General features: G+C 31.1%; 4 protein-coding genes across 23 annotated transcripts in view; 2 read left to right on the top strand and 2 right to left on the bottom strand.

Annotated features, from left to right (window-relative positions):
- The window catches only part of LOC124954810 (diacylglycerol lipase-alpha), a 31591-nt gene extending 19370 nt beyond the window's left edge, over positions 1-12221 (top strand). For 6 of the 11 annotated variants that reach the window (XM_047508309.1, XM_047508308.1, XM_047508315.1 and 3 more), the window contains 13 exons: positions 449-635; positions 1238-1322; positions 1413-1741; positions 2127-2322; positions 2648-2836; positions 3054-3344; positions 3539-3768; positions 3967-3990; positions 4626-4758; positions 8607-8956; positions 9587-9931; positions 10068-10242; positions 10354-12221. In XM_047508309.1, the coding sequence (XP_047364265.1) occupies positions 449-635; positions 1238-1322; positions 1413-1741; positions 2127-2322; positions 2648-2836; positions 3054-3344; positions 3539-3768; positions 3967-3990; positions 4626-4758; positions 8607-8956; positions 9587-9931; positions 10068-10242; positions 10354-10635 (2816 nt within the window). In that variant the 3' untranslated portion in view covers positions 10636-12221. Of the gene's footprint in view, positions 1-388; positions 636-1237; positions 1323-1412; positions 1742-2126; positions 2323-2647; positions 2837-3053; positions 3345-3538; positions 3769-3966; positions 3991-4625; positions 4759-6651; positions 6921-8606; positions 8957-9586; positions 9932-10067; positions 10243-10353 lie in introns of all 11 variants that reach the window. The other 5 variants (XM_047508312.1, XM_047508307.1, XM_047508313.1 and 2 more) reach the window with 4 other exon arrangements.
- A 63-nt stretch (positions 12222-12284) lies between these two features.
- LOC124954820 (PAT complex subunit Asterix) lies at positions 12285-13477 on the bottom strand. 3 transcript variants are annotated; one of them, XM_047508342.1, is made up of 3 exons: positions 13256-13477; positions 12908-12925; positions 12285-12831 (listed from the first exon to the last, which is right to left on the bottom strand). In XM_047508342.1, exon 3 carries the CDS (start codon positions 12828-12830, stop codon positions 12498-12500), a length of 333 nt encoding a protein of 110 aa, XP_047364298.1. In that variant the 5' UTR covers position 12831; positions 12908-12925; positions 13256-13477; the 3' UTR covers positions 12285-12497. The 3 variants fall into 3 exon arrangements, with proteins under 3 accessions (XP_047364298.1, XP_047364297.1, XP_047364296.1); XM_047508341.1 differs by lacking the exon at positions 12908-12925 and having other exon boundaries at positions 13256-13474; XM_047508340.1 differs by lacking the exon at positions 13256-13477 and having other exon boundaries at positions 12908-13245.
- Positions 13478-13573: 96 nt separating this feature from the next.
- LOC124954813 (periodic tryptophan protein 1 homolog) lies at positions 13574-17109 on the top strand. 5 transcript variants are annotated; one of them, XM_047508322.1, is made up of 13 exons: positions 13574-14263; positions 14462-14511; positions 14654-14706; positions 14790-14858; positions 14925-15076; positions 15149-15331; positions 15417-15524; positions 15607-15781; positions 15858-16016; positions 16094-16202; positions 16333-16423; positions 16515-16751; positions 16903-17109. In XM_047508322.1, the coding sequence occupies exons 4-13, from the start codon at positions 14851-14853 to the stop codon at positions 17076-17078; spliced, it is 1398 nt and encodes a 465-aa protein (XP_047364278.1). In that variant the 5' UTR covers positions 13574-14263; positions 14462-14511; positions 14654-14706; positions 14790-14850; the 3' UTR covers positions 17079-17109. The 5 variants fall into 5 exon arrangements, 4 of the variants coding, with proteins under 4 accessions (XP_047364278.1, XP_047364276.1, XP_047364279.1 ...); XR_007102669.1 differs by lacking the exon at positions 14462-14511 and having other exon boundaries at positions 13578-14263; positions 14790-14848; positions 16515-16579; positions 16662-16751; XM_047508323.1 differs by having other exon boundaries at positions 13580-13934.
- Positions 17110-18475: 1366 nt separating this feature from the next.
- LOC124954818 (YY1-associated factor 2) lies at positions 18476-21285 on the bottom strand. 4 transcript variants are annotated; one of them, XM_047508335.1, is made up of 3 exons: positions 20577-21285; positions 19983-20460; positions 18476-19848 (listed from the first exon to the last, which is right to left on the bottom strand). In XM_047508335.1, the coding sequence occupies exons 2-3, from the start codon at positions 20157-20159 to the stop codon at positions 19510-19512; spliced, it is 516 nt and encodes a 171-aa protein (XP_047364291.1). In that variant the 5' UTR covers positions 20160-20460; positions 20577-21285; the 3' UTR covers positions 18476-19509. The 4 variants fall into 4 exon arrangements, with proteins under 4 accessions (XP_047364291.1, XP_047364292.1, XP_047364294.1 ...); XM_047508336.1 differs by having other exon boundaries at positions 20672-21285; XM_047508338.1 differs by having other exon boundaries at positions 20720-21285.
- Between the last annotated feature and the right edge of the window lie 323 nt (positions 21286-21608).

Genomic DNA, 21608 nt, shown 5'->3' with positions numbered 1-21608 from the left:
ATAAGAAATTTTTTAATCCTTATTAGTAGGCAACCATTAATCTTTCTTCGTGCATATATAAATGTATTGCATATCGTAAGGGCTAGAGTAAGTTTCTAATAGATGGCATTCGTCAATATAATTGTTGACAATGTGTAAAATGATGCCTACTTATAAGCGCATATTTGTAGGAAAAAATTGAAAAATAAATAAATAAATAAATAATTGATAATGTAAAATAAAAAGAACGAATTAAAGTTATACGTAAAATATATTCTAAACTATATCTGTAAATAATCAGTAAAAAGGAATTTTTTGAATTGTTCGATATCTGACTCATTTTTGGAATACTTTTTTATCTCTTTTATTTTTTCTCTTTCGCTCGTTCGCGCGTTTAATCGTACCGCAGAGATCGAAAATGGATCGCTAGTACGTAGGGACTAGCTGAAAAATTCATGGACTCTCGTAGGTTTGGTGATATCGAATTGGTGTGTGTTGGCGTCGGTGATGGTGACGGTATGGTGTACGTACGACGCCGCTGGCAGATCCTGGGTGAAAATGAAGAAATATCAACGTAGCATGAGGGAGGCGGAATCGAGGAGCGGTAGATTACACTATAAACGCAGCGGCAGCAGAAACCGAAATTGGCGACAACGGTAATTCTCCCTCTCCCTCTCCCTCCCTTTCTCTCTCTCTCTCTCTCTCTCTCTCTCTCTCTTTCTCTCTCTCTCTCTCTCTCTCTCTCTCTTTCTCTCTCTCTCTTTCTCTCCCCATTTTTTATTACTTTCTGTCGAACAGTACGATCGTGAATGTTATAGATCTTTTTTGTAGATCTATCATCGAAGAATAGAAAAGGACAAAACAAAATAATATAGTTTTTATCGAATACTTCTGTTATATAGAAATCTATATTTGGAAGAATATCGTATTCTCCTACTTTCTCAAGCTTTCATTATTCACGCTATACTTTTAAAAGCAGTCTAGCTCTTATCTTTTCCAGTGGCTAGGTATTTCGAAGCGATCGATCAAAGCCTATATGAAGATACATCATTACCCTTCCGATATGGAGATACTTGATGATATTAATAGCTTAAGATAGATAAATTTTTTCGTTTCTACCAGAGTGGTGGAAAAATTGTAAACAAATTTTTGTCGGCTAGTTGACATATTTTCGTTTTATTTTTCTTTTTTTTTTTCTTTTTTTTTTCTTTTCTTCTTTTTTTCTTTTTTTCTTTTTCTTTTTTTTTTTTTTTTACAGAAAAGTTATACGTGCCTATCAAGATAGCTGGGACAACAGATGCAGATTGTTGTTTTGTTGTATGGGAAATTCCGATCGAAGTAGAGTAAGTAAAAAAAAAAAAAAAAAAAAGTAGAGTTCATTGTAAAGAAGGAAACGTTCGATAATTCGCTAAAGAAATATTCGTATTTCATAGAACTCTTTCGCTGACATTGCCAGACTGTTGAGCGACTTTTTCCGTGACCTTGACGTGGTACCATCAGACGTTGTAGCCGGGCTGGTGCTTCTACGAAAGTTTCAAAAAGTTGAAAGAGAACTGATAGTAAAGCAAAAGAAAAACGACACGTATGAGTTCCTCTCAGGCGTACCAGTAACGCCTCGTACTAAGTTTCTCTCCTTGACCGAGGACGGCGATCTGGGCCATTTTCAATTGGCCATTCATTATATGCACTTCGCTCTCGCTGCCTACGGTTGGCCTATGTTCCTCATTAATCATTCTACGGGACTCTGCCAATTATGCACGAGGTAATCCTTTTTCGAAGATCACGTCCTAAGCATCCAGTATACCCGGATATTAGACATGATCACTTATTCGAGGTTGACCAATTCTCCCTTTAACGATCGTGCGAAATTGAAATGACTTTACTATGCGAAATCTTAATCGTAGTAATAATTTACCGATCTAACATTTTGTTGAATCGATAAACCTCCTAGAAAATATTAATGTATGTGGCTGGATCTTGATTATGCAAATTTTTTCATGCAGCGGTTCATCGAGGCCGATGATAATTAAATGATTATATTATTTAAATACAATCGTGTCTTTTACATTCGATAAAATCATTTCCGTTTCTAAAATAACAAGAGAATTCATAATGAAGTGACATTTATTTTTTTCTACTTATTCAAGGCTAAGATGTGCTTGCTTTCCATGTGGCAATCAGGAGGACGAAGCTACGATAGTGGAAGATAACTGTTGTCAATGCAATTATACGGCTCTAAGGAAAATGGTCAAAGTTGGCGAAGTCGAAGTTGTTTATGCGACCTTTCATGTGGACGTCGGAGAGACACCATTTTTCGTAGCGCTCGATTACACGAAAAAAAAGGTTTTCCTTTCCCTCCCTCCCTCCCTCCCTGCCCCTCGTAGTTTGAATCATTAAATACGAACACACAGTAAAAAGTTGGTCCTTTTAATTTGCGATCCTTCCTCTTTAAAAATCGCTTAAAATCGTTTAATGAATTCCATTAAAATTTTCTCGAGAATCTTGCCGTATCTTCACCTAACTTTTTACTTTCAATAAATAATTGTTATTAATCACATAATTATGTGATTCTTTCGTTTTAACTTTACCTTACTGAACTAAGCCTTAACTTAATTAAATTTTATTATTTAACTATTTCTCATTTGTTTTTTACTTTTTCTTTTCTCAGGTTGTCATCAGTATACGAGGGACGCTCAGTATGAAAGACGTTTTAACAGATTTAAATGCGGAAGGTGAAGTATTACCATTAACCCCGCCGAAAGACGATTGGCTAGGTCATAAGGGTATGGTTCAAGCCGCAGAATACATACGCAAAAAGCTTCAAGAAGAGAACATTATCGCGCGAGCGCTATCAAAGGTACAAAGCTAAAACGTGTGTTATGGCCTAGTTCCCTTCACAATCGATAGCGTTTCCTGGTATAAACGTTTGCACAATTTCACGTCAATAATTAGTTATCATATGTATTTATTATCATATATATGATCGAATAATAATACATACATACATAAGCTATAGCAGCAGATCAGCCGATAAATACGAATATGTTCGTTTTCAATCGTTTCTTCTTTAACAGGATCCTTCGAGAGGAACCGATCAATTTGGATTGACATTGGTTGGTCATTCTCTTGGTGCAGGCACCGCCGCAATACTTGCAATTTTACTTAGGCAAGAATATCCGGATTTGATATGTTTTTCTTTCGCACCACCCGGTGGATTGCTCAGTATGCCAGCTCAACAATATTCTCAAGAATTTACGACGTCCGTAGTTGTAGGGAAAGACGTTGTACCTAGACTAGGATTACGACAGATGGAAAGTTTAAGGGCCGACCTTATTAATGCGATAAAAAGGAGCGTCGATCCCAAGGCACGATATAAATAAATCTTTATTTATTCTTAAGAAAGAAGAAAATCTTTTTATATATTTCAAAATCGAATTCATATGTGTGTAAAAGAAAAAAAAAAAAAAAAAAAAAAAAATCCTTTCATTCATCCTTTTTTCTTTGTCTTTATACGTCGATAGTATCAAATTTATAAATCGTATCGAATGTTTCTTTTCAGTGGAAAACGATAGCTTGTTCGGTAATGTGTTGCGGATGTGGCTCGACACCCACGTCGGCGGCTAATATGGAGGCTGGTGGATGTATCAGCGAGTATCAGAGAGACAAGGATCTGGCACGATCTCAAGCGATCATACCTATGGATTCGAGTATCGCATTGACCTTGCATAGGCCGCTCTATCCACCTGGTAGAATTATTCACGTGGTTCGACATCATCCTAATAAGGGCGAGTAAGTGTCCGATGTACTGTGAATTATCTTTGTCCTGATTACGATTGAAATATTTCATTATTCATTAACCGTTTATTAAATTAAATATTGCACAGCCAACATTGGTCTGATCTTTTTCGCGTGACTTTAGTGATAACAAAAACATATTACGATAGAGCTGAATGAGCTAACGAAAGATATTTATTTTTTTATTTTTAGGAAAAAGTATGAATCACGGTGGAGGTACGTTTGTTTGATTATTTGTATTTTCAGGATTACAGTGGGTATTGCATCTTGGAGATATGTCAGTGCGCATGCATCTTGGGTCTATGTCTTATAATATTGTTCATACGATGCACCATTTGATCCTTTCGTTTCAGGTTTAACGATCACTCTGATTTAGAGAAATACTTTTCATTAATATAAATAATGCATGAAAGGGAGGTGCAGAGAAAGCATTACGATTATCGACTAATGTGTAGTAATATAGTTATCTATTGCGTACCTCTCGTATGTTTCTAATAGTAATTCGTTATAAAATCCGATCTTTAATTGAATCTTCTCAGAGTTTGATATTCATTAACTGCATGATTCTATAGAGATAGATAGAACGTTTAGTCGAGTGTTGGTGTATGGCTTAGTCCTCATTCTTATCTTATAAAAAGTAATGAGACGCATCATCGTAAAATAAGTAAACAAAATAATATAAATTAAATGATTTATTATATAAATATATATATATATATATATATATATATATATATATATATATATATATATACGTATGTGTATATATCTATGTTTCACTTAAATGTTTTCAATGTCTCGATAAAATTCGTTTAGAAAAGTAAGGCGAGATACGTCCATTCGAATTACAGGCAGGTGTTGTCTAAACGCGAACCAGTCTACCAGGCATTATGGGCAGGACCATGCGACTTCGACGAGGTGTTAATAAGTCCAGTGATGATACAGGACCACATGCCGGATAGCATGCTGAAGGCCTTGAATAAGGTAAGCCAGACCGACTCGATTATAGTCGGACAGATAAAAAAAACGCAGCATTCTCCGGCTAGTCGAAGTCCCTCTGTAAAACTGGGCCATTACGAGCCTCTGGAAGAAACTATGGACGATCCTGATATTACGAAGGAAGAAGATCCTATTGTACCAGTAATAGTCAAGATCGACGATGGTAGTTCTAGTCGAAAACAAGTACACTTTGCTAATCCGGAGACTAGTGAAAATTCTGCATCTTTTGTCGTCGATGTGGAGGTGTACGAACGGAAGGAAACGCAGACTGAATCTTAATAAAAATGTGCTTTTCGATCGATTTGCTTATTGACTTTTGATCGAATATTATTTTTATTATTATTGCTGCACAGTCTTTAGGAGTTAGAATGCGTCGTTTTCGTCTCTCTTTTTTCTCTGTGCATTTGAACGAATTCAAATTCTTTTCTCACATTTCGCATATGACATATTTATATATTTACACACGCACACACATATATATATATATATATATATATATGTATATATATATATATATGTATGTATGTATGTATTTATATGTATATGTATATGTATATGTAAGGACAATAATTATCCTTAAAGGGTGGTAGATCATTTGGAATGAATTAGAGTAAAACGAAGCTTATTTTTAGTTTTACTGTACACAATGTATGTGCGTTGCTATTCGTCCAATGATCAGGTACGATTTTTAAGTTCTGTGTATAGTCATGCTTCCCTTATCAAGTAAGAATAAATCTCTTTTTGTAATGTTTTTCATAGCATTAGAATTATCCAGATTATCCTGGTTGCGTCGTATTTGTACATACATACATACATGCATACATATCTACGAGAAATGTAGTATATTTGTTTTTTTGTATATAGATAGATATAGGGTTACATATATGCAATTGAATGCAAATTTGTGAATTTAATAGAGTCTTATCAATAAAGCGCGTATATACATATTCAGTCGAATTAATAAAATCATTTGATCAATAAGCATGTTGCCTGATAACGCATGAATTATTGATACGTTTAGGTAATAATACATTCAATACTCCTACTTACGGGTAAAGAATTTTTTTCCCTTCATCTTGTTAACTCATTCCTCTTAGCTTTTATAAATTACATTCAAAACGACCGATGTATAATGAATACGACAAAACAATGAGAACAATTTTAGATGAAGTACTTTACAAAAATAATCAAATACATTTGGTCGATTTGATTGCAATGAAAGATTGTCTTTGTTATAGGCTGCACTATGTACGCAATTTTTATCAATATATTTAATGCCATCGAAATTATCGTTCTTGTTGATTCATGGAACGAAGTTTCCTAAATTTTGTATATGTAATTTTTATAATTTATCGAGATTTTTCAATTTTAATTGGCAAATATATCGCAAACGTTACTATTATTATTTCTAATATTAATACACACGCTTGTTGTAGCTTCTAGCTAGCAGCTTCGCGTAGTTTAACATACTACATCGCTTTTTCTATTCAGTTTTATAATCTTTGTTTTATTTGTTTTCTTCTTTTCTTTTTCCGTAGGAACTCATTACTCGACAATTCTTTACTTTTATTTTATCTTTATAAAACGCTTTTTAGTAAATACACGCATATACACGTATACACATATATACATATATCTGTCGTTACGAAAAAAGTCGAGGAAGGGAAATTATCAAGATCCAAATTGTTTGGGAGTCTTCGTAAAAAGGAAAGGAAAATCTAAGGTCGATGTAGGAAATAAACTCGAATTTTTGTTGTATATCTCTCTTGTCAGTCTCTTTCGAGTAGCTAGCGAAAGGATAGGATAATTTTCAATAGGGAAGGAAGGTGATAGAGCCAATGGAATGACAGTGGCTTGAGGGTGTGTGGTGTGGATTAGGTGTCAGCGTGCAGAAATCGGAGCGGTACCGTGGATGCCAATGCAGCTGCCAATACAGTCACAGATGCAATCGACGATGCAGCCGATGGTGCAAGTTCACGTGCAGCTTTGTGCGCATCTCTCGAGCTAGATGTACCAACGTACAGGAGAGCATCCGATCAACGACACGTCGTACTCCATCATCAAAATACTTCGACGACACGTGGCCGCGATGCCGACGCCAACGCCGACGCCTATGCCACCACACCCTCTTCCTGCCACGAGACAAGGTATTAAAACAAAACGACGTCTTCTTAGATATTTGCAATAATCTTATTTTCTTTTCTCTTTACTTTTCTTTTCTTTCTTTCTTTCTTTCTTTCTTTCTTTCTTTCTTCCTTCCTTCCTTTTTTTTCTTCTTTACCTTGCTTATCACTGTACGTGGTGGGCCACTGTGGTAATAACCTCAGATATAAATATATTTTATCTTCTATTCACTTCTCTTTATTTCCTCTTACATATACCTACATAAAATGATAGAATTGTTCGAATAAAATTTTATTTTATTTTATTTTATTTTTTCGATTGGACATTACTGATATCTTGGGAATTCACCAAATATGTTCATAATCCACGCTCGTTTCATAATTATCCCTATGCAATTTTCACATTGCACGTTTTTGCAATCCACGATTACAGTTCGCGAATTTTTCACTATCATCTCGTTGCGCATAATTCACCGTGCATATCCTAATAACTTTTCCACGTTTCATTTTCATGTATTATATACACTTCATGTAGTTACTTACATAAAACTCATTAGTTTGTATGCAGAGAAGTATTTATATCGAGGTGTCTGTAAGGTTGAAGTAAGAAAGGGGTTTTGTTTCGAGAGATAATCACATATAGTTTGGATGACACTATTTTCACCGGACATGCATGTTCATCACGCATAGAGTAACATATCCATATCGCCATTGCATTTTTGAGTAGAATAAGTTAAAGTGAATCGAATTTAAAATGATTATATTATTATTAAATGGTATTACATTAATATGCAATAATATCAGTTAACATTATAATAATATTAACGTGAAACATGAGTGAACATGAGAAAAAAAATGTAGAAATGTGCCATTTCATATTCCACTTGTGTTTTATATGGCATCGTTCGTCTTTTCCAGAGAATGTCTTTAATTTCTCGGTGACAAGACCAGAGAAGAAATATTTGAGTTATTAAATATGTACGATTCTTTGTAAGCACATTTAAACGATTCACTTTTATTTGATCATACTCTTAAAAGTATTTTACACAAGTGCATGTTGTGGAGACATATAGTACGAGCTATATATCTTAGTGATTAATAATTCGAACGTTAGAAAAATAATTAGTACTTTCTAATAGTTATAATCCAAATAGCATTGAAGTAGAAAATAAAGAAAAATTTTCTGTAAGATTATTACAAAAAAGAAAAAAAAATATGATTACACGCGATCCGTAAGATGTTTGATTTACAGCCCAGAGCAAATTTATCATTTTCTACGAGCCAAATTAATCATCATAAAAATCCGTTCATACTCCACTCGTAACATACCGTTCGAGCATCATGCATCGACCCTCAAATCCTGTTTTATTATCACCACTATATCGATGTCAATTCGATTTCTTTTCGAGAACGTCTGCGAATGTTATTACCCCATTGTGCAATATCATCTATATTACATATAAAAGAAAAGATCATTGTGTGAGGGTGTCGAAATATGTGTCTGTATCTCTATATGTGCGAAGGACGAAGAAAAGAAAATTTGATTTCGATCGATTTTCTTCGACTTTCGCAACAGAGAGAGAGAGAGAGAGAGAGAAAGAGCTCGCGAACGTTCATAAAAAGAGAAAAAAAAAGAAAAAACAAAATAGAGAAGGAGTACTCTCGCAGTCATGCAGGATAATATGGAAAAATGGCGTATGGATATGTCAGGTTGTAACAACCCTGGGACCAGCGAAGCCACAGCGTTTGGCATCTGGACATGCTTCGTCCGCTGAACCATCGGAAGTACGAGAAGTTATGGAGGTCCAGGAGCTAGAAATCGAGCAAGAAATGAGGGCTCTTCTCTCACCTTCTACTCCGGTCAAGTGTCAGAGCAATAATCTAGCAGGGACACCACCGCACAAGCTTTGCCTCGAGACGAGCTTTACATCATTGCAGAGTCCGACGGAATTCCCGCAGGCTGGCCGAGAACTCAGCGTTGACTCCAGAGGAATACCATGGGAATACGTTAGCTTGGCCAGCGACTTGCTCAACACACCACGACCAGATGACAGTAAATTGTAAGGACCCAACAGAAAGTCCCTATCTCGAGTGATTTCGAACGAGAATCTTTCGATGGATCTACTCTCTACTGTAGGATTTTAATCTAATTCGCGTATCATTTCTAATTTCTTCTATAGAAGAACTTTCATTTAACTTCGATTAAATAAGATGTAGTTTTCGATTATTAGTGATATCCCTCTGAACAGGTACGATAATCGATGAATTAAATTACAAACGTGTCAAAAACTATTATACACACGATTCAAGGATAATTCATCTCTCACGCTTTTTTGTATTTCATTGAACGCGCTTATCTCACTTCATTTAAACACGCGACATACATACATTATCACTGCTTTTTAATATACTTGAATAAGCACTTGAATAAATCACAGCACCATTCGATCATTAAGGATTATTTGCAATTCGTAATGGGATAGACGATGATTAAGAACGATCGTGGGTTAAAGGGAAATTTGCTTTCATGGTTTATTTTTTTTTTTTTTTCTTTTTTTCTTCTTTTATACTTTCTTCATCATTCATTTTATTCGAAGGGAAAATGCTTCTCGTTTAGATCGAATCGTAAAATAATTATCCTCTCTTTCATTTTTCCGTCATTCATCTTTTTTACTCTTTCATTCGTAAAGATTAAATCGTCGTGGAGATTGGGAAGATGTCTCTCGTACTGCACCCCTTGCCACCCCCGAAACATTGTCAGAGACATCGAGTAATCCACCCTCGCCAATACCACCGCCAAGACCAATGAGACGCACACCAAAGATTCCGGGAAACTTGTCAACGGCGGCGGACGACCTCAAAAACAATCTCCACTTTGCTATGCTCTCGGCGAAGAATTACTTTCTGAGGGAGGAGAATATTGGAAGTAATAGCAGTAGTGGTAATAGCGAGGCAAGCTACGAAAGTGCCAAGAGTTTGACAGCTGATCTTCCGCCGCCTGTACCAAGAAGAAGGGATTCGATTATCGTTAGAAGGTCCTTTTTAAGAAACAAAGAATCTTTTTCGCATTGATTTAATAAATTTGTTCTGATAAGATCTTCAAATAATTCATTGTAACTCTTTGTTTTTTTTTCTTTTTTTTTTTTTTTTTTTTTTTTTTTTTTTTTCCAGAGAACAAAGGGTATGCACGGCTGCATGTTGTAGAGACGATCTATCGGAAAATTCGTCCACTCATGCGTCCTCTCATTCCTCCAGAATTTCACGTACGTCTCATCATGTACAAATAGATTTTCCTGAAGGAGATAACGAGACGAACGGATCTAGTTTAGATTTCTTCGAGGCTAAGGTATCAAGAGTAAAATTCTTCAGTCAATCTTATTTGCATAAAATAAGATCTCCTTGTTTAAACCTTTTTGAATCTAATTTGAATCTTTCGTATTTCCGATCGTTCTTTCAGGGCTCGTCAGGTCAACGTGATAGCAGTAACGACGTATTCCTTAGCGTTCGAAGTTCTCCAGAATGTAAAGGATTAATGGCACCTGCCACTGATCTTGGTGCCGAATGGAAAAGAAGGTTCGATGCTACTGGTTTAAGCAGTGATGCATCTTTGCCTCTTCTTCGTGGTCTTTCGCCTACACCAACTACCGCACAACACAGTTCTTCGCCATTCTTTAATGCTAAACGAAAGAAATATGTTTATCCTATTACATTGATGGGTCGAGGCGAAAGCAGCGTCTAGCAAAACGAAAAAGAAAAAAAAAAGGATGATCTACAATTTTTACGATAACTTTTCTAGCCTAATCGAATAAAGAAAGGTAATTTTTCGAAAAAGGTCTGTTTAACAACTGTTCAAAATGAAGATTAAGCAAAACTTGTGCCAATATGATCGATCGCTTGAAATTTCTCTACAAATATACGCTCTATGAACGATTAGATTTTTAAAACAAAGACAAATCGATTAGAGTATACGCTTAAGGGGTAACATTGATTTATCGACTAATAATTGAATGACAAATATTAATAAACAGTGTTAGGCAATATATCTTTAATTGAATTAATGATTTCAATTAAACTATTTAATTATCATAATCAATGATATATGAGATGAAAGTATCTGTGGAGTAGTTCGTCAATGATTCAATATATCTACGAAAAAGTTTAGTCAATGTACGAGTCTACGAAATAGTTCGTCGATATGTGAATTTTAATCATACGATTCACATCGATGTATAAATAAACATTTAATTATAAATTGTAATTGATAATTAAATATTTCAATTGCGAATCGTTAATGGTTAATCGAATTAAATATTGACCAACACTGTATTAATAAATCTTAAGAAGCGACGATGTGATTAACACGAATAGTTTTGCATTTAACTAATTTTTTTTTTTTTTTTTTTTTTTACATAGATTTTATCCTTTTCATGCAGTTACAGATGTAACATGAAAGAAAAGGAGACTTTTTAAATAAAAGTCGATACGTTTAATTGTCATTTATTACTTCGAAAAATTTAATTTCTTTTCGAGAATGCGTTATAAATCATTTATAGATTATAACTATGGTGAGAATGTTCTATTGAACGAGATAATAAAACGAATGTAATATGTTCGATAAAAACAATATTTAAGACTCGTACAAAGTGAAACATCTTGAGGTTCGTGGTTAGAAAGTAAGAAATTTGTTTCGTAAGTCAAACTTACGCGCTATGCGTACGACGACACTGGCCTATCAAATATCGATATTTCTTGTTAGAAAATTAGGAGCAAATTCATTTTGATACATTTTTAATAACAATACCTTTTTGAACTAGCAAAGAATTATTGCATTTATATGTCTTTACGTGAATTATCATATAAATCAAAGGATTTCTTATGTTTCTTAATTATATATTCCTATTTTCTTCTAGGTTAGAAGAATAACAAAAAAAAAAAAAAAAATACTTATTCATCTATTAATGATTTTTCATACTTAACATGTTTGTAAGATCAAAAATAGGAAAAAAGAAATTAATATGCTATGATATTAAAAATGAATACACTCGATGACACACAAGGTAGATGACGCATTATCAAAGGTTATAAGGTCTCTCATGGCAATGTTTTTAATAATAAAAATTTAAACATTGTACTTGTGTACAAAGTAGATGAAACGCGTATAACGCATATAATTCTAGTCAATATGGGATATATTTAGAAATGTAATATTTATGGACTTAATAAAAGTCATACATATAGAATATCTGTAGAAAGATGCTGTGCAAAGTTGATTTTGATGTATAATGAAATATAATAATTTATAAGAAATAAAAGAATGAAGAGAGATATCAATTGGAAATTTGTTTGAATAGATACATAAATATATATGGAAAATAAATAACTCAAATATCTTGGTAAGTACATGAAAAGTTTTACTTCATCATTCATTCCTTTGATGTGCATATCATATTAAAGTACAAATTTATATATGTAATACATTTTTTTTTTTTTTTTTTTTTTTTTTTTTTTTAATATCAAAAAATGATAAATGACAAATTCAATATACATACATATAAATAGATTTAATGTAAACAATGTAATTTCCTAATTATGTCTAATATTTTATTGTATCGCTGTTGCCCATGGAGGAGTCATAGGCTGTGGATTTTGTAAATAAGACATTACAACGGCAGATATGGATAACATAAAATTGCTAAGTATATGTTTAGTACCATCACTGACTCTAGAATTGGCAAAACTAATACAAGAACAATAAAGAGCTAGCCAAGCGCACCATTTCAATCTCATCATTAAACCGCACATACTGAAGATTATTCCTAGAATATTTATGTAATCTGGTATCGAATCATCTCCTGGTTGTGCTTGATTACTTGACACCGTAGGTTTGTATCGAACTTCCTTCTCGGGACGTCGTGGATCTGAGAAACTGTTCATTCTGAAATATTGTAAAATAGTTTATCTATACAGAAAAGCGTCAAGGTTATGTTAAATCACAAGTTGAAAATACTTACATAAATATAATATTATATCTATATAAAGTTATAGAAAATAAAAGAGATATAGTGTTTATTACAAATTAAAAATCTAGTTTTATACGTAACGTTATTAGTAAAATTAAATAAATAAGACAAATCGTAAAAAATCATCAGTACTAATCGATTATATATCGATTAGGTATGTAGATAACTCATGTTTAAAACGATATCTCGAAAATTTAATTTCTATTTCTATCACCATTGGCGCTACGATCTTTTGGTAACTTATCAATAATGCAAATCTTGATAAATCAAAAGAATTGAGATTAAAACACTTGATTATTGGAAATTTTTTTTAAAACAAGATTAACAAATGTTCACTACCTTTTGTTCGAAGCGTATGTGATTTCAGCGACAGGTATGAACAAAATATGAATTACGAATACGAGCGGGGAACGCTGTCCTCACCATGTATCTGAATGTATGGTATCGATGTATAAACTTGTTTGGTTATTCTCCTCTCATGCTTAAATAACGATTGGTTTTGTTTGGGTAGAGTAAGTAGTCTAGTAGACTGTGAACTCACACTTTTCAGTCTCCCATGTGTATAACTAGATAAAAAGATAACTAGATAAAAAAGATTAAGAAGATAAAAAGATAAAAAAAAATAAATAGAAAAAGAAAAAAGAAAGTATAGTTTGATCATTTTTTCAAGAATAATTTGTGTACAGATAGAGAGCTTGTTCAAAAATTGTCTTTAAAATGAGACCGTGTTCATAAAAATTGGTTGAGAATTACGTTTGTTCTATTTGATGGCGTAAACCATTAGAAAACCAGTGGTAGTGAACAGATTTAATATTTTGTCTTTAAGATTATTTATCACAATTTTATAATGGTTTACGTCGACAGTGATTATAGACGTAAATCTTGAACGATTTTGTTGAAGAAGATGATTTAAGCTAAGACATGATTTTTTCGAAATATTGAAAAAGCTTTATATTATTTGAATAATATTGCATCAGAAAATGGTATTTTTTTCGAGAATAGTATGCATAAAAAAAAGGTATTTTCAAAAATCCGGAAAAGTCATGTTCTCGTTTAAACCTTCATCTTTAAAAAGAAACCACGTTCATCAGTAGCGTTCAAGAATTAAATATGGACTCGCTGTTGGTGTAAATAGCTGCTTTCGACATTTTTTCGTAAAAAATTATTGGTTACATATAGTGGCGGTCTTCTAATTTTATGACAGAAGTGAAAAAGCTACTATGACTATTAGATTTTTATATAAACTTTTAAATGCTGTGCATTCTATTTCTACGAAGTATACGATTGCTTTCTTGTTTATGTGCTTAACGATTCTGAGATTTTCTAATCCACTCCAAACTCAAGAAAGTGCGTTTTGTATCTAATTCATTCAATTTGTGTCTAAAAACAAGATTTTGTTGATTATTTGGTGAAAAATAATAATTAGTGGATATATACTTATATATTATATTTTTATAAAAATTAAAACATTGCATCATTTCCACATCATCTATGAATTATAACCTATATAAGCTTATAGACACGTCCCCTTTCTTGCTTTTACAGTTCATATTGTGTCCATACCTGTCGCTGAAGTCACACGCTTCGAGCGATAAGTAATAAACAGCCTTAATTTATAATTATAAACATATATATATATATATATATATTTTTACATATACATATATGTATGCATGTATGTATGTATATATAAATAACAATACTTGTATTTAAATCAAATAAACATAATGAATATAGTATCGTGCACCACGTGGGTTAAGAGAGGTATTGCTGCAACTCTTCCTGAAAAGGTTAATTTAAAAACGAACATAACGTAATATATTATCTTTATATATTTTATATCACGATTAAGAAATATAATTGTGATTTACAGGTTGAACTGACATCAAAAGAATTAGAAGAAATTATAAAACAAACCCAGTTTGATTTGCAGTATGTTTATGTAATAATTTACTACACAAAATTTCTTCAAAATCGTCCAATTGTATGAGAAAAATATTATTTTTAGGAATGATGATTCGGATAAAGAAGAAGAAGAAGAAGAAGAAGCAATTGGAGATGAAGCTGATTCGGAGAAAAATAAAGTTAAAAAGAACTATGATGTAAATAATAGTTCCATGGAAACCGATGAATATGATTTTGATAAATATGATAAAGAGAGTAGGTTTATTATTTTGAATTAGATATTATATTTGTATTATAAATTTGAACATCAAAAAATATATTTTTAAGGCGGTGATATACATTGTAATATCGGAAATATAGTATCTTTTGGGGAGGACGGTAAAGATCCTCTTATAACATCAGCAGAGATTGATGATGATTCAGAAAAAGAAGATGACATGATTAAAGGCGATGATAATTTAGTTTTGCTAGGACACGTTGATGGTGATGCCAGTATATTGGAAATATTTGGTTAGTTTTTGTATTAAACTAGTCTCATTGATAAAAAATATTTTTATTTAAATAACTAATCTACCTTAATCTAAATGAATTATAGTATATAATGCAGCAGAAGGTTCTTTTTATTGTCATCATGATATATTGTTACCATCATTTCCATTATGTATCGAATGGCTTAATTTTGATCCAAGTGATACAATGCCAGGTAAATAAGTAAAAGATTAATTATATATTTTAATATATAATTAATATATATGTTATTCATATTTATTTGAATTTTTGTTTAGCCAATTTATGTGCAATCGGAAGTATGACTCCAATAATCGAAGTTTGGGATCTTGACCTAATTGATTGTTTAGAACCAGTTTTTAAACTTGGACGTAAACCAAGTAAAAAAAAAAAATTGACCCGTATCGGTCATAAAGATGCAGTATTAGATTTGGCATGGAATAAAAATTATACGTAATTAATTAGTTAATACTTTTTGTTAATTAATTTCATTATAAAATATGAATATCGTAAAAGATTTTCTTTTCAGACATATATTGGCAAGTGGTTCAGTTGATCAAACTGTTTTATTGTGGGATTTAGAAAATGGCAAACCTGCTACCAAATTAGATCCTTTCAATGAAAAAGTTCAGAGTCTTGAATGGCATCCATTAGAAACTCATCATCTCTTAACGGGATGTGCAGACCAGTAATTATTATTTTTATCTATTAATATAATAGTTATTGTATTTGTATTATATATTAATTGTATACTATTTTATTTAGAGTTGCAAGATTGTTCGATTGTAAATTAGAAAGCAATGTTAAAGAATGGCAGACACCTGGAGAAATAGAAAGAGTCTTATGGAATCACTTTGATGCTAATCATTTTCTTGTAAGTACATATGTAGTTTTATTTTTTTAATATTTCAATTGTTTAATATTAAAAAATTATTAATTGCATACATGTTATAAGTAATATATATGTATTTTTAAAGATAATATGATAGTAATTTTTATTGTAGATTAGCACAAATAATGGTTACCTTGAATATTATGACATAAGAGAAGATTCACCAATTTGGCAAGTCAAGGCTCATGAAGCAGAAATTACAGGTTCCCCCCCCCCCCCCCCCCCCCCCCCCCAAATCAATTATATATGAGATAAATATAATAATCATGTTCTGTTTCTTTGTCTACTTTTTAGGATTATCTTTTAGCTCATCATATCCAGGATTATTAGTTACTTCATCGAATGATAGCATAATCAAAGTATGGGATATTCTTGATAGTAAAGATCCATGCGTTATATGGGAAAAGAAGACTAATTTAGGTGCATTGCAATGTCTTGCAGCAAATCCAGATATTCCACTTGTATTTGCTGTAGGTGGTGACAACAAAGCTCATAATTTTAAAGTTATAGATTTGTCTGAAATATCAACAGGTATGTATTTCATTTTTATGTATTTTATCATAGTTGCAACACTTAAATCATACAAATTGATGATACATTACTTTTTGGTTTATGTTTCATAAAGATATGTATACATTTCTATGATGTTATTATATAATACCTCTTATAATTTATACAACAGTTAATGACAGATTTAAAAAAAGAGAAACTGTACATTTGGAAATGAAAGAAAACTCTAAAAAGGGTGAAGACTATGGCATAAAAGGAGAAATGATGGAAGTGGCTGAGGGTATGGAATCCATGGCATTAAACATTGTTAATTCTTCTGGAGTTAATAAAAAAAAAAAAAAGAAATAAGAAATAATAAATGTTATCTAAATTTTGTGTACGAAATGTAAATAATTTACCTATACTATACGTTCGATATGTACATAATATAAATATCGTACAAAACATATTTTTCTTACACATGATAATTCTATTTTCATAATTTATAGGTAGGGTATTTAATGAAATACAAATGTCATTAGATTTTCGAAGTTTTTATTCGATTCCTTTTGCTATTTACTCTAGTTTATAATATTTTTGTGTGACAAATTCTATATACTTTCTAGCACAATAAATTACACAATACTGAATAAGGAAGAAAGTTTATAATGATCTTAATATACCTGGGATGGTTGTGTATAATAATTCTTATTCCTTTTTTTGCAGATAATTTATTTCTTTCCCTGTAGTAATATAATATTATCCCCAACAGTATTTCGTAAGAGTTAATCATTCTGTACAACAATGTGATTTCATTCTATATTCTTTACAATTGATGGACTCCAATTTTTTCCCCCTTCTATAGATAATTTATATTAAGAAGGCAGTTGATACAAACTTTGATTCATAATATTTCATTATCATAAAAATACAACTTACAATGATTTAATAATGACTAAGAGTGTTAATATTAATTGTATGAGAATAATTGCCAAATATTATTTATCGACTAAAAAAACTTGGAAAAAGAGTTTACAATAAATGTGATTAAAAAATTACTTTTGAAATGTATATTAAAAAAAAAAAAAAAAAAAAAAAAAAAAAAAAGTGAATTAAATATTGATAACTACACCATTACAATAATATATAACGAAAAGTGAGACAAGTTGTGAAAAGTGTTCTTTATTTTACTTATGTAGTAAGTTGAAATTCTCAGTAAATTATTGGATATTTATATAAGTATTCACAAAAAGTATCTCATTTACTTTCACTTTGAGTTGATAACTTGGGTTCGCCAATATTATTTCTATTAGTGCAATAGTTTAATTGATATATAATTTAATAAATTGATAATATATCATAATGTATGTAATAACTCAATATACTTAAAAAGAAATGATATTTTACAAATCGTTTTTAAATCTCGTATACGATTTGAGTTTAATGTAATTTATAGTGTAAAATGGATAAAAATAAATATAAAAATAATTATAGATCGCAGTTTATAATGATCGGATAGTTGTTAATAATATCGGCTATTAATTGTTGAAATGTAATGTTTTTCATTTATGAACATGCACATTCCATTTTGTTATCATACAAGGTAGATTTGCTATCAGTAATTTATAATTGTTGAAATATTCAATTGATATTTAGAAATTATTTAAAAAACCAAAAATATTTATAAACTAGAGATATAATCTAAAAGTTATATAAATTATAATAAAAAAAAAAAAAAAAAAAAAAAAAAAAAAAAAAAAAAAAAAAATTGCAACAAGTTAAACTAATGAAATATATTAAAATTATTAGGTTTAGTCCTTTGTCCCAAGACAAATATTTCGATTAAACATTAAAATATTATAATGCAAAGTGTGAGCACTTGAAAAAATAACATAAGATTTTGTTTATAGAGGTATTTAAAATATATAAAAAAAAAAGAAAAAAAAAAAAATAATTGGCCAATTTATATTCTACTTTGTGCTACAGAGAAAATTAAAATTACATGATTTATATAAATTTAATAAGCAAAATTTTCTAGATTTTAAAGTAACATAAAAATAGTATATTTTCTCTTTAATTAATAAATATATCAAATAAAAGTAGATAATACACAACTTGGAAAGTCAGAAATCTTTACACAATTAAATGGTAAATATCTTTTTAATAATTTAATGAACTGGAATGCAGAAAAGATGTATATATGTACCAGTGCCAGTTGTTTGATATATTTTTGCTCACACAAGCATGTTAACTAAAACTATTCATACAATGCATAATGACATCTAATGTGTCATGAGCTCTGTTAAAAGATTTTAATAGTAATAATAATCTTGTAACATGCTCTCTGGCAGTGGTTTTTCAAATTCAGTAAAAGTCACAGACATTATTATGTTAACAATGGATTATAAATTTATAATGATACAATTTTTGCATAAATATGGATTGTAAGTAAATTAAATATAAAAATCTATGATATATATGAATAAATTTTGTATAAGAGTTAAAACAAATATTACTAATCATGAAAATTTACTATAATATGTGAATTAGTAAATAAATATAAGATAGTTAAGTACAATTTCTTATATTATAAATAACTTGTCTTTAATAGTACAGATTATTAAGAAAATAGTATAAAATAAAGATTCCATTGATAGCATAAAATGCCTGACTTATTGTGTAGCTGTAACAGATAGACAAAATTGTCGCTTTTGCCCACAAGGTGTACAACTGTACATGGAAACTGACATATAATATATTAATTAGAATAATCCACACATATATGTGACATAGTATTGACCTAGGCATCAGTTCCTATATCCAGACTTCTAGAGTCTTGGTTGGAATCATGCTGACTTCCATTTTCAGAAGAAGCACTGCTGGAAATACCAGACTGATCCGAACTTTTTTTAACTTTTGGTTTATATTCAGTAATAACAACGGTAACATTATTTACCGTTACTTCATTGGTTTGAGCCGTACTACGATCTATATTTTTGAGACGAGGTGGATGCCTACTCTTGCGCCTTGGTTTGTCCAGTTTGCGGTCTTTTTCTTTTCCACTGCTAGTTGTACTACTACCACTACTTCCTTCTTTTTTGCCAGGCTTTAAAAGTGGCACATATTGCTGTTGTGCAACCTAAATGAGAAATATATGAACATATAAATCAGTAAAAAAAAAAAAAAAAAAAAAAAAAAAAAAAAAAAATAATTAATAAAAGTTTTTAAAGCAAATATAATGAGAAATAATGAGAAATAAAATAGGCAACCAACCTGTTGTGCCACTAATTGAGGATTAATGCGGGGTTTCCGCGTGGAAGTTCCTTTGCGGACGTCACACATGAGGCACTTAAATGCTTCCGCTGTATTTCTATATGTGCAGACACTGCAGTCCCAATAATTTTCTTCCAGAACCTTCGCCTGACGTTTTCCGCTTCCGGAATGGTTCATTGTTCATCAAAGTCAGTCGTAAAACACTGTACTTTCTCAAAAGAGAGTTTGCCTTCTTGTTCGTGATTTCAGCCTCATTAAAAGTGATTTTGTGAACACTGAATATTCTATGACAATAAGGATGCTCAAAAAGAGCAAGAATAAAGATATGCAATAAAAATAACAAATGTCTCTAAGACAATATTTTGTGCATCAACTAAATAGGATACACAATTGTCTAATGTATGCATCCGTGTTAAATCGACCACCTACATATCTTGGATACATCATTGTTTTGATAACATACATGTTTGGCATATATCTATAACAAATATATAATATTATTAATTACAATCTATTATTTTTGAATTGTTAAGCAGTTTTAATTATTGGAAAAAAATTTCATGTAACAAATATATAAATGCGTTGTCTGCTTACGTTCATATACATATTGAAGAGATATAAAATAAATAAGATTTTTATAATATCAGCAAATTTGCAAAATGAATATTTATCTTGACTTGTCGACTTACCAAAATGGAGTGACAAGATAAAAGATTCTTCTTTACATTTAAAATTACCTATCCTTTTGTGTATTGTTTTTCTCTTCCTTTTTACATCAAGGTTTCACTTTTAAAAAAGGATTGCATTTTTTCACCATTTATAAATATAATTGAAGTTCCATGCAATTGGATAAGATCTATCTTAAATATAGTCAATTCTTTCCAATGTTAAGAAATATTTTCAACATTTTCCTTCTTAATCAAACAGATGGGATTTCAGCGTTGCATATACTAGTAGCATCGCTGCACATGCACAACGCACTCGTTGACAGTATTGTCGATGTATCATATACATATATTAGATACTATTATTCTATGCGTATGTGTGTATGTATGTGTGTGTGCGTGCACACATTGAAATATTCCATACCCTCGATAGGAAAAATTGGGACAGCAATCACTTTAAAGGATCAAAGATCAAAATATTTCTTCACTTCGGATATATCATTATAAAAATATAAAGGTGAACGTATCATAACTATTACAAATTCGTTAAAATATTATGAAACTCCAAAATATTGACAAACAATTTGCAACGCTGTTTCTCTATCGGCCGAACAGCGGAATCTCGAATACGGACCAAAATACTATTTAATTTGGCAACGTCGCAATGAAGCAGGTCCGTATTAAATAAATACTGGAGCCTGTCTCTGTTTTAGATAGAAAATATTTTTCTTACATTTTTGCATAAAATGTTTGAATATTGATATCGATAATCAAATTAAAACGACACGAAAAAATATAAAAGATATTCCATTTAATTGACGTTTTTATAATTTTTCACAACGAATAATATAATAGACGCACACACATTCATATGTTTATTAAAGAAATATAAAAACAATATTGAATAAAATAGATTCGAGTAATCGTGAAATTATTTTACCATTTGGAAAGTTATTGAATC

Source organism: Vespa velutina, chromosome 16 (assembly GCF_912470025.1).
Source record: "Vespa velutina chromosome 16, iVesVel2.1, whole genome shotgun sequence".
Classification (NCBI taxonomy): domain Eukaryota; kingdom Metazoa; phylum Arthropoda; class Insecta; order Hymenoptera; family Vespidae; genus Vespa; species Vespa velutina.
This window is presented reverse-complemented; position numbering and strand designations above follow the sequence as displayed.